At 36.4% G+C, this 13,156-nt stretch overlaps 1 protein-coding gene across 13 annotated transcripts; it reads right to left on the minus strand.

Moving 5' to 3' along the window:
* Positions 1–61: 61 nt before the first annotated feature.
* LOC110795123 (uncharacterized) lies at positions 62–10,910 on the minus strand. Of its 13 annotated transcripts, none has more exons than XR_008932166.1 (14): positions 10,085–10,902; positions 9,461–9,950; positions 9,236–9,347; positions 8,960–9,140; positions 8,697–8,864; positions 8,435–8,484; positions 7,641–7,713; positions 6,364–6,482; positions 5,798–6,150; positions 4,890–4,977; positions 2,965–3,039; positions 2,680–2,833; positions 1,140–1,926; positions 62–1,037 (listed from the first exon to the last, which is right to left on the minus strand). XR_008932166.1 is itself a non-coding variant. In XM_056842255.1 (14 exons), exons 13-14 carry the CDS (start codon positions 1,206–1,208, stop codon positions 201–203), a joined length of 906 nt encoding a protein of 301 aa, XP_056698233.1. In that variant the 5' UTR covers positions 1,209–1,926; positions 2,680–2,833; positions 2,965–3,039; positions 4,890–4,977; positions 5,798–6,150; positions 6,364–6,482; positions 6,966–7,016; positions 7,641–7,713; positions 8,435–8,479; positions 8,697–8,864; positions 8,960–9,140; positions 9,236–9,950; positions 10,085–10,909; the 3' UTR covers positions 62–200. The 13 variants fall into 13 exon arrangements, 10 of the variants coding, with proteins under 10 accessions (XP_056698233.1, XP_056698228.1, XP_056698225.1 ...); XM_056842255.1 differs by adding an exon at positions 6,966–7,016 and having other exon boundaries at positions 8,435–8,479; positions 9,236–9,950; positions 10,085–10,909; XM_056842250.1 differs by adding an exon at positions 6,966–7,016 and having other exon boundaries at positions 8,384–8,479; positions 9,236–9,950; positions 10,085–10,909.
* Positions 10,911–13,156: the final 2,246 nt, after the last annotated feature.

Here is a 13,156-nt window from a genome sequence, read left to right on the forward strand (position 1 = left end):
CTGTTTATACGGAAAGTCCCAGCACGATTACACAGATCAGATCATCTTTCACAAGGAAATCTAGACATAAAGGAGATCTTCAGTGATCATAGATTTCATAAGAATATCATATTTATACATTCATCATACAGATAAAGTTATTACAAACGACATGAGAAACAAAACTACTACTATAAATTAAGCAACAAATCTAGTACTAATTAATGAGGTCGGCTCCATGCCATAGTGATATTGATGCCAACTTTATCTCCTTTAATTGTCACACCATCACCAACACCAATGCCAATTTGAAATTCTCTAGTGCCATTTATAAGGTGAGTATAACCACCATATCGGCAACTCAAATCTACGTCTATAAACAAGGAAGAATCATACGGAACAACAACCACAGGTTTCGAAAGCTCCATCTCAAAATCCTTACCTATCTTTTCTAAAGGATTTCCCAAAGTCCTCTCAAAAAGTACACTCCTGAAATATAATCTTTCATAAGATGTTTTGTCACCATACTTTTTATAGCGAGCAACGATACTCCCATGAAGTTTGCTACAAGCATCAGCATCAGCATCAGCATCAGCAAAATGTTGATGATCCTTGAAAAGGAAACCAACTTTAAGTACACAGTGAACTGCAAACGAGAAGACCGTGTAATGAACAGATGCAAAGCAATGATGATTTGCACCTTTAATAACAGAACACAAGAGGCAATCTTGCCAAGGACTCAAACGGTAATTCAATCCAGTACTCGACACCACTTCTCCTTTGATCGACACATGACCCTCAACATCTTCAAGGTTTACTGACATACCAAAAAAGTCCCCCGGTGAGAGAAGATACGTGGGGAATTTTAGAGGTAATAAGTTGCAGCCAGGGTACAATATATAGGGTTCATTCTTGTCCCTTCCAAAGATATTAATCGGACCCCAATTACTGTAAAAGTTAACCATGCCATGGAGACTTAACTTCTGCTCATTTGGCCGACCTACAAATATAGAGAACACCTCTACTTCTCGATGTGCCGTGAACTCTCCTGGGTTGGGCTGAACATACAAGTGACAAAGAAAGGTCAATTTAAAGCAGAAAAAAGTACATCATCAAATACTAGGAAAAATGAGAAAGCACAAAGTGAAAAAAAAACATACCAGGATTGAGAAGTGACGTACAGTGTTCAATCCCAACCTATCCATTTTGTTATATGATTTATCCAGCATAAATGGTTCCCTCCATTCAGTAAACACTTGAGCATGTAAACAATCTGGACCACGAATGATGTCTTGCTCCCTGCTATAGTTATCAGTTTCAAACTCACAACTTCCCCCGAAAACTATCTCATTCTTAGCACCATCCCATACTTCTACGGAAATTGTGAGAGTTGAATATGCAGGAACGGCACCACTGATCTAGACAGGGAAATAGGAGACCCCAATATTACTTGTCCAAGCTTATTAGAACCCTTTTTAATCTCGAAAAGAGTAACGCTATGGACTTGCTTTTCAGAGCCATAAAGTTTATACTCAGCAGAAATTTTCCCATATACATCAAGCTCTTCACCTTCCCCTTCCCCTTCCCCTTCCTCTACCTCTACCTCTACCTCTTCATCGCTCTCACTTCCCACAAATCGTGACTTAAAAAGTTTGACCTCAACTTGGGCAAACATACCAAAAGTCGGTGCGAAGTACTCCACCTCAGCAGAACAGTCAGTACCAGATAGAGTAATGCTCCGAAATTGTTCAAACTGATGATCCTGTTTGACTATATCAGTTGTCTTGAGCAAAGGAGCAGCCTCAAAGATGAGGTTTTTGCCTGAAACTTTATCCAAAATATTAACAAGAACAGTTGGTTTGTCCATTGACATTATATCATCAGTTGGTTTGTCCATATGTTCTAGAGATTAAAGATGCAATCAGCAGGCCTCTTTTACCGCCTTCCCTATGCACATACAGAGAAAAAAAAGCAGTGATATTACAAGTTTGTTAGGGTAGAATCAATTGCAAGCACAATATCATCTTCGTCCTCGACACCTGGTAGCCTTTACAAACCAGGCTACTAAAGTAACAGGAACAAAATGATGGTGAAAGAATGTAATAGAAGACAATCAAGGAAGCTAGATTGTCGATACTTGCATTTAAGCCGTACCTTTCCCTTTTAGGGCATGCTTGGATTGAGGGTAATGCATTAAGGGGGTAATAAAAGTCAAACTAAAAAAATAAGGTAATTGAAGGTAATGATGAGGGGATGAAGTGGTGGCAAAGAGAACAAGCTAGTCTTGGCAAGAAGAAAATTAAAGGAAAGGGGAAACAAAAACCCTCATTATGGGAGGAATAGTTACCCACCATCCCACTAGGGTGATTATTACCCTCATTTGGGAGGTAATAACTTCCCCCTCCCTCCCTTCTCCTCACCACACCACCACTACCACAACTTCTCATCACAATACCACCACACCTCCCTCCTTGCCACCACCTCAATTCACCTTCATTGTCCTTTTATTATGGTGGTTTGACTTTTGTTACCCCCATAATCCATTACACCCAATCCAAACATGCCCTTATAGTTAATTGTCCACAATCAGAAGCAGCAAATGAGAAGAGTGATCAAAATACACAGGGCGGTATTTTTAATAAAGGCTGTGCAGAATAACAAAATAATACGCGATGGAATATTGCCTTTTACACTACTTACCAACTGAATCTACTTCAGAGCCTTCAAAAGTACAAAGTAGTACTCGAATGTTGCGAACATATTGTTCTTAGGTTGCATGGACAAGAACCTCTGACCTTCTGTCCTCTACTCCAGGACCTTCACTTCCAACTTATAGCCTCACTAACCCTCACAACTATAAACAATAGACAAAAAGTTACGGGAATGATAAAAAAAACTTTTACAAACAAAAAATGCCTTTCTTTCTGTTGGAGATAAGGAAAATATTATAGCATTCACATATAAGAAAAGGGGAGGAAAGTTCACATGGTATTCCCTTTGTTCCGAAATAAATTTCCTCGACTCTTTGTGGTCTCCAAGATTGAGCATGAACATTGTTTCCTGTAACCAAATATAGCCAAATTATCAAACTACTTTTAAGAAAGTACTTTTTAGGCAAAAAAAAATAAAAACAAAAGAAAGTATGTTCATATTGAAAATCTTAGTTATCAACCAATTTGTGGTCAAATTGCTAATTTAATATGAGTATTGGATTTAATTGTCATATTCATCATATGGAGCGACTCAGATTTTCAGAAAATAAAGACTACAATGTAAGAAATATGAATAGATTGACTCTTGTTATTGGCTTACAGTGGATGAATATGAAGGTTGCTTTACCACAAGGTATTCGGATATAAAAGAGCACTAGAGGAAGAAGAAAGGTTTATTAGAAGTTCTGTTTTTTCAATGTCCTTCAAAGTTGACAAAGGAAGCAACTTTGTTTCTTAGCATACATAAGAAAGGTGTTAAAGACAGAATTGATTAGAATATATTCAGTTTTACACCTTCTAATCCTGTCCTTGGTATTTTCTCAGAGCTCAACCTAATCATTTTTCCTTATTTTAACAATACTTGCCCCAAATATTTCCCAAAACTCGTGGCCCCAAGAATATGGGAATTACGTGCAATAAACATCTAAACATAGGCTGCATTTGGAGAAAAGATGATATTGCGGGGTTTATCAGAAGGCCATAAAGAGCTCTAACCTCCTCCAACACTTGACCGATGGAATCAGCATTCTCTATCCAAAGAAGCTTTTCCAAACAAGAAAACAATGGAATAAAACAAGTGCAACATTTCTAGGCCTTCAGCACTCTGAAATGAGCCCAATTTTCATATATTAACCTTTCCTTCTGTCATGAGGGATAGTATTTCAACTCATGACATACTTCTCTGTTCCATAATGATATTCAAGTTTCTATTTCTCACATTTTACAATGCACATTTTACATCACTAGTTGTCATGGTGAATCTGATGTGATGTAATTTATATGTCAGATAAGGTGCCAAATTATGTTAGGACTTTCTGAACACATAGCTGCATATAGATGTAGGCTGCTTACTTTGGTAGTCTTAGAGAGCACAAAATGTGTAAAGAGTGAAAGTATGTCAGCAAGCAATATAGTACCTATAATGTTTTCTAGCTTCTTTTCAGTCTCTCACGAGTTGTTGTAGTAAAATAATTAAAGATGTTGTAAATGTGTGTGATTCTACTAATCGTTATTTTGCAAAAAAAATCTATTTGCATTGATTCAAACTATATATAGAGTTATTTTCATCAAAAATAGGTCGTACTTTGCAACTTGCAAGGTACAACCAATGCTACATTTTCTCATTTGTTTTTCTGTAGTTTAACATTCTTTGTCACAATGGCTCTCAAAACCTAACCAAGGCATGCACATAAATCTTTCCAAACTACATGAAGCCAACTGCATAAATCATGGCATAAAAGATCACTCTTGGGGAAAGCTAAAAAGTCTCAACCTACTGTCATACCCATATACACACAGACAGATCACTCTTGTATAACCTTCTTAAACAGGTAGTTAAAACTTGAAAGGAAAGTCTATGCAACAGTATGGACATGTTTAGCAAAAAAAATATAAGAATATAGTAAGGCAGAAAAACATATAAGAATATTGTAAAACATATAACAATAAACCATAAAACTGTAGGTGCAAACGGCAAAAAATTCCGAGAACTGGTAGTTTCAGAAGATATTTCACAAAAAACAAGGAGAGATACATGCAATTATTGTAGAATTGATAAGAATACAATACAGTAAGAGTTACTGCTGGCTGTCCCAAGTCTCAGTTCTCACCCAGCTGGAGTCACAGGTGAGACTGGAAGGAAGAATAATTAAGGGGAAGGGGGGGCGAATAGAGTAAAAGCACAAGTGCACAACTAACCGTTAAATCTTCTATTTCCTTGCCCGCAACTAGAATCTCTTCTCTTTGTTTCATCTACAACAGTTGTCTCCAACTCTATCTTCTCGCTCTGAAATCCAGAGAAATACAAATATCTCACATTAAGATACCATTTTGAAAACAAACAAAAAAAGTATTAACTTGCAACATGGCTTAACTGCATCAAAATGATGAAGACGAAAGTTAGACTGTGTTAAATTTGAGAATTTTTACTCTACTTGAATTCACCAATCAGTAAAAACATACTCCTAATGCCTCCTAATGCCTGGGTGATATTGGCCAGAAACATAAATATCAGAGTTAGGGATTAGTGATGATTGAGAAAAGTAACCTCGATAACAATTTAATTACCCTAGAAGACCAATGCACTATTGAAACTAACTCAAAGATCAAACCCCAATAAGTGGAATCCACATCATGGAAAAGAGAACACGGGAAAGAAAAGTCACTGAATAAACTATCCACAACTCAAGATACTTTGGAAGATATAATGTAAGCGAATAAGGATATACGTATGAACTTGCAACTATTAGTCAAAAGAGGATCTCTTAAGCAAAGTATTTTCTGGTAGGTTGATCCACAAAAGAAAAAGCTCACATATGAAGATAGTAGCAGTTGTTAAAAGAATATAGCTAAAACACAAACGCAGGAAGGAAAAGGGAGATGCATGGTAACTTCGTAAGAGGATTCGTTGTCTATAAAAGAAAAATATAAATCTTTAGGGTTTTTTGTACCACTTTAAAAGTAATCATGTCATATTGTCATAGTACCACACCATTTATTTCCACAGAATTGCAAAATCCTACTACGGAGAATTTTAATTCTTAGACTGCATATAATAGCCAAATAACCTGACAGTTTTATTAAAGTTGGGTGATTCTGTTACATACCTCTAACCGTCTCAAGTCTCCAGCAAAGAGATGTGTGTGTCTTGAAGAGCTGTAAATTGATTCTTCAGCTCAGAGACTTCTACGAGCATAATAGACTCGCAATCTTTAATCACTGGCTCGGCAACACCTTCCTGTAACATCCTTCGTCGAAGGTTATCTGTTGGCAGAACAATGTCTTCAGGAGAAAAATCATTGCTTGAGCGCACCCTGGGGAAAAGATCTTTTGCAGCTAACAGTGCCTCAATCCATGCTGCTCTATCTTCTTTGGACACACAGCGTAAGTGAAGAGTCTTTGTTCCAGTAAATATGCTCAGTCTTTTATCACCTGACTTGCTTGCACGAACTGAAGAAACCTGTAAATGCACAAACAATAAATGAGCCATCTCTGGGGAAAATAACAACTAATCAACCATCACAAGCTAATAGCACATCTGCAGGAAACTACATCTTCCACACAGGTAGGTCTTTCAATTTTCATCTCTGTTACTGCGAGTTCCAATACAGAATAAAGAATATTCAAATGACAACTATAAGATTCTATCTTGACCAAGCAGCAGAACCCTTACATCAATGGTGGTGAGCATTTCAGAATGGAGATTCAGCACACAAGAGCTCCAGAATGGAGATTCAAGAGATCGAGTAGAATGGTGGTGAGCACAAACGCAAAATTTCCCCCCATAGTTTTCTACACACAAACAAGTTCAAATCAAAAACCCGAGCAGGGTTTTTCTTAAAATGAAAATCGAGCAATAATACACAATATCTTGGTGAACAATAATAAGTAAATACACATTGTTTTTTTTCTTCTTGAAATCAAAATCGAACAATAATACAATACACATTGTTGTGTTGCATAAACATGTACATAACCCCATTATCGTGCACAACTGGATCCTGAGACTATGGATCACCAGTAGAGAAGGAATAAAACCTTGCTATTAAAATAACAGAAATAAAACATTGCTACATTAAAACATTGCTATTAAAATAACCGAAATAAAACCCTATACCAGTAGAGAAGGAAACTAAACGTCTAAACCTCTGTCTATTGCTTAAAAACCAATCAACCATAGGAGAGGGGGAAAAAAGGACAACAACATATAATAAGAGGGGCAAGGAAACAACATACAGAAGAGGTAATAACTTAACAATAATCACATAATCTAACCTGATTTGGGCGCCAATGAAATCAATGCCTTTTTCCCATGAAAGCACATTTCTGTATCAAATGTCTTACAATTCATAAACAATGATAAAATCAAACTTTATTTTGTTAAGTTAACATTGAACTGATTCCATGATAGTCTACTGCACGGTAACAATCTTAGGACTGAAATCCCACTATCATATGTGAATAGCACGATTCAAAGTACAAGAGGCATATCAGAGCGTCTTTTTTTTATCCCCCACAGCCCAAAATAGTTTTCTTGGTCAACACAATAAATGCAAATGAAAATAGTTTTCTAAGTTCTTGCAGTCCCCTCTTCAGATTACTATCAACAACTGGGTCCATTATATCATACCATTATATCATATTTTCATCAGCACTAACACTTTCCTATATCTCCATGATCGGCACGCATGATACCACTAATGATACTACTCATGGAAAGACAAAGGATGATTGACAACATAAAATAGACAACCAAAAGTTTACCATTACAAAATAAGCTCAAGAAAAATCTGTATAAAGCACACAGATGATTACAGAAGAAATTAATTGTAAAGCGCTAACTTTCAAAATGCTAGCACGCCAATGCAGGTTTGTAGCTATAATTAACAATATTAAGAAAAATATCACAGCCGAGAGTTATTAGCTACCCCATGATCAATACTGCATTACCTCATTAGCAACATATGAAAGGGCTCTGTAAAGACCTATCAGCACTGGTATTGTTGCCAACGTTGGAGACATCCTAAAAAAGAAGGCGACATCAAAGGATCATTAAATGTAAATATTAATTGCTGAAGAAGTTCTGTAATTTCATACTTTCAAACAGCATCTTGCAAAAAGTTCAGTCATATCATATGGCAGTGTGTGCTTTGTAGATCAAAGATTTTCTGGTAAGTCATTGTTTATGTCAAGTTTCCTTTGTAGATCAAAGATTTTCTGGGAAAACTTGTGGACGCTCTATTGTCTGCTATCCTCTCAAACTCAGCCTATGTTCTGGTTGAGGGCACTTAAACAGAGTTTGACACTAACTGATACACCTTAAAAGTCAGGTAGGATAAAAATATGAGTTAAATCTAAGGTCCATCTATCAGAATGCCTTAAAATTTAAAATGTCAGGCCTTCTTCATTTCAGGCTACAAATGTGTATCCAGACAATTATGTTGAAATCTAAGATTGATTGCAAATCCCGTATCACGTAGCAGTAATGATTTTTGGTATCATTGTTGATGCTCTCACTTTGCTTCATATCTGAATGATTTTGTTGTTGAAGGTCTTCTATTAATATATCAAATACTGTGGCATCTATCTATTATGTCGATTTTATGATCACCAATTCACCTAAGACTCAATGTTTGTCGAACTCATGTGCTAAGTTTACATCAGCGACTTTTGGTTAAAGAGAAACAACTGACCCTTGAGAGTTCAAATATTCTTCCTCTGTTTAAAATGAAGACTCCAAATACCTGCCAGTAGCGAGCTTGTACTACTGAGCCGTCTCAACTTTAAATCTTTCCTACATACATTTAACAAAATAAGCTTCAAATCTCATGAACGACTACCTTCTCTGGCAGTTGATTACAATTTACCGGCCTCCAATTCAAAGGCAGCGTTTGTAAGCAAGAAAGTGGGTTCGCCAATTAAAAGCAAGAAACAAAACCCTAATTCGATGTACTCCATATAGAAAGAAATAACTCAATATTTTAGAAGGATACACATTTAACATACCTCCTTAAACACCACCTTCAGTTTTATCCCAAAATGGGCGTCTGCCACAAAGTAATATATAGGTGATGACACCAATACTCCGAACATCGGACACTGGACTTGATTTTCGTTTTAGTACTTCTGGAGCCACATAGTAGGCACTACCAACAATATCTATGAATTTTCTCCCTGCAAGAAGAAATGTTTTGCCCAGAAGCATCAGAACTTTGAAGCAAATCATATGGCAGTCATAACAAAGATGAGTATTTCACTGGTTCTTACACCTTTAAATGGATAACACTCATAAAGGATGAACCATAGGATCCTCCAGAACTAGGCTTAAGAGAACTAATTATCCAAAATTGATGTTAATTTTTTCTACTCTCCAGGTTTTATGAAACCTGATAGTCCAAAATCTGTGGCCTTTAAAGATGAATCCTTTTTAGGCGACTTGAAAAGAAAATTCTGCAGACAAGAAACACGTCGGAATCAAACATTAATAACAGTCATAGTTCGATCAAGTTGGATTTTAAAGTTCAAATATGTAGATGAAAATCTACCTCAGGTTTCATATCACGGTGAACCAAACCATGTAAGTGACACTGAGCAGCGACTTTCAACATCTGACGCACCACCACTGCTGCGTCTTTCTCTTAATACCAGCTATCCTTTCTGATTTGGATAACAAAAGCAATTAACATTAGAACATTTATGTAACAAAAATTTGACATTAACGCTTCTGGAAATAACATCATGAAAACGCGGCTGAATAGAACATTGTTTACTTAGATAATATTCGATCCAGCAACTCTCCACCTTCACACAACCTGATGATAAGTGATAATTAGCACCATATTTCAATAACAGGGAAAAGAAATTGAATCACGCATGAGAGAAGTAATTTCTTCACTAAAGAATTGGATTATGGACTTCGTGGCTTGTGGGCCTCAAAACTTGGGCCAAACTGCTGCCAAGAATGGTGCAACATTGCATAGCTTAGCCTACACCACCACTCTTGTCTTATCCATCACCACCACCCAACTCTTCTTCCTTTCTCTACTACTCGCCACACAAACAAAGTACTGCAGCGCCCATCATCTTTCAACCACACAATAGCCACCGCGGAGCAGCTCTCATCTCTCAACGCTGCCCAGCCGCTGCTCCTCCAACACCAATCTCCACCGTACATTCATCGCAACCTACCACGCATCACCAAGCAACACCAACAATACTGTTATCACCGCCGCCATCCAACACAACCATGCACAACACCAGCTACGCAACAAAACGCACAAAATCACATCAGAAAAACAGAGCAAAAACAGAGGAATTGAGTTCGACCGAACCCGTAATTATGTTCGACCGAACCGAAAATTTAGAGTTCCTGGTTGTATGAGGTTCAGTCGAACCTGAATGAAGTTCGCCCAAACCACCACTAAGTTCGACCGGACCTACTATCAGTTCGTCCGAACATTTGGGCGGTCGAGTTCTTGTACGGAATTAATGAAGGTCACGTGCTTGCCTTGGTGGTTCATTGTTGGTGCCCTCGATTTTTCGCCGTACAACTCCATTTGAAGGCTGCGATTTGATTGAAGAGTGAAAGGTTGTGATTGTTTGTTCTTCGAATTGGGGTTGGGTGATTGGAAATCGGAAGCCTATGATTGATTGTGATGATTGATGATGGAAGCTGATGAACGGTTGATGATTGATAGATGATGACGGACGAGGATGATGATTGAGGAGATGAGGCGCAGTGAAGCAGGGAGCAAGAAAACCCCAATTAATTTGGACGAAAATGGACGAAGGGGAAAGGGGGCGAAAAAAGACAAAACAACAAAAGGGGGTTCTGGTTCAAAATGTCGGATACATTTTGATTTTGTGAGGTTCTCATTGTTTAAGAGCATTTGTCAAATGGTGAGTTACAATATGTTGTGGCTAAATTTGCCACATTAAATTTTTAACTATAATTGATTAAAACTATAATTTATCATATTGGTGGGCTATAATACTTTGTAGCTCCCTATAATATTTATTTTAAATAATTTATTTTTTTGAGCTATATTATTTTTGAGCTACGTAGCCCAAAATAGCTACAAGATTTTTTGAGTTGTTTATGTCATTGTTGTACCAATGGTGGGCTACCTGCTCACATATTCATTTTTTTGTGAGCAGGTCCATTTTGTAACCATTAGAGTTGCTTTAAGGCTTTTCCTTTTTCTTTTTATTTTTTTATTTCTTCTTTTCTTCTTTTAATTAGTTTTACAGTACTTTAGTTTTTCTTTTTCTTTTTCTTTTCTTTTCTTTTATTTTGTTTTAATTTCCTTTATTTATTTTCTTTTCTCTTTATTTATTTTTCCTTTTTTTTAGGCCTTAGTATAAATACCAATATTTGGGTTAAAAAAAACTTACAATGTACATAATTAGTCACCCACTTGGGTACCCGATTTTCTTGTCGTAGAATTGAAATCTACGATCTTTCCTATTAAAATAAAATAAAAAAACTTATCTTTCAAAAAAAAATGTACTCCGTACATAATTAGTCTTTTTCTTAGGGTTCAGGGTATAAGATTAGTTTTTGGTGAGAGAAAGTGGAGGGAAAATCAATGAAAAATTGGGCTTTTGAAATTCAAGGGTGACAACTTGTATGGAAGGATCAACCAATTAATCAATGAACAATTTCTTACTCTCTCTCCTTATTTATTGTTTTCATTTATTGTTTTAATTAGTTCAATTTTTTTTTGTTTAGCTTAATGATTCATATTTAGATTAGTTCTTATTATTGTTTAGAACCATGTTTTTAGTTGTTAATTTCTATAAGTTTTGTGTTTATGTTGATTGAGTAGTTTATTGATTAGGGTTTGGTGAAAACTCAACATTGATTGGTTTGAGTGCTTGTGAATGGAAATTAGGGATTTTCATGATTAAATTATTACTCCCTCCGTCCCGGAATACGTGACCTGTTTCCTTATCGGGTCGTCCATTAATACTTGACCTGTTTCTAAAAATTGAAATATTCTAACAATATTATATTATTTCTCACTCTACCCCTATTAACCCACCTACTCCCTACTCCATACAAAAAATAATTAAAAATTCAACCCTTACTCTCCCCCAACCCCACTCCTTTACACATTTCCCACTAACTATATTAAAATAATATCCCACTATCAACTACTACCTATTAAATTAAATAAGTCAATTCAAGTCCCTTAAACTCTGTGCCGGTCAAACCGGGTCGAGTATTCCGGGATGGAGGGAGTATATGTTGTAACGCCCCGACTTCTAAACACCATTAATTAGGTTCATAAAACCACACTACTAATAATATTAGGTGTAAAATAAATAAAGAAATAAAGAAATTTGGCATTTTTTTACGCTAAAAATAATTAGTAATAATTAATTAATATTTTAGAAATGAAGGGTGTTACACATGTTTAGGCATTTTCAATACATGTTGCATTTAACTTGATCAATTAAGTGTTCCATGATTGCTTGGAGTAGTCTAGTTGGGTTGAAAAGGGATTAAAGACCTAAACTTGATTATGTAGTTGAATTAGGACTTTGATTTACCCCGGGTATGATAGGGTAGAACGGGAGTTCATCCTTGATGCTTAGAAAAATTGCTCGCATGTCGGAAGATGGTTGAAGCTATTTGTGAATTCAACGCTTATCATGTAGTGCTTGTGAATCTTCCCCGTTTTCAATTCTCTTAGGTTCAATCCATGATTTGTTGTTGTTTGACCCATTCCCTAATCTCGTTTACTTTTGATTTCTTAGTTTATTTGATTTAGTTTTAGTTGGTTAGTTGACTTTCCAACTCGTTTCGACCTAGCTTGTTGTTGGATTAGCATAAATTAGCGCACCTTAGTCCTTGTGGATTCCGACCCTTGCTTACCGCTTTACTTGTGTTTAGTGGTTAGTTTAGGTAATTTGTTTGATTAGGAGAGACTAGTAACGACCTAGTTTTTCCGCGATCAACGCCCACGACCTCACCATTGGCCACGACCACTGCTGATGGCATGGTCTTTTTTCTGTAATTCTTTCCCATTATAGGATGTCATATTCGCTTCAGGGAATGGAGTTAAGCCAATAGGGCGTGCTTCATGATTTTTCATTAACAACTCATTATTTTGTTCAGCCACGAGAAGACAAGATATCAATTCAGAATATTTCTTAAAACCCTTTTCTCGATACTGTGTTTGCAGGACAACATTGTTTGCATGAAAAGTGGAGTATGTTTTTTCTAACATATCTGCACCAGTAATTTTCTCTCTACTTAATTTCAGGTGAGAAGTAATTTTAAACATGGTTGAGTTATATTCACTCACGGATTCACTACTACAAAAATAGGAATATAGAGCTGTTAAAATAGGCTTTATAAAGCGTCTTATAGGCGCTCTCCTGCTCAACGCTTTATAAAGCGGTTGGAAGAGGCGCTTTATATGTCTGGTCATACATTACGGTGGTTAATTTGAGAAGGG

The sequence above is a fragment of the Spinacia oleracea genome, chromosome 1 (assembly GCF_020520425.1).
Source record: "Spinacia oleracea cultivar Varoflay chromosome 1, BTI_SOV_V1, whole genome shotgun sequence".
Classification (NCBI taxonomy): domain Eukaryota; kingdom Viridiplantae; phylum Streptophyta; class Magnoliopsida; order Caryophyllales; family Amaranthaceae; genus Spinacia; species Spinacia oleracea.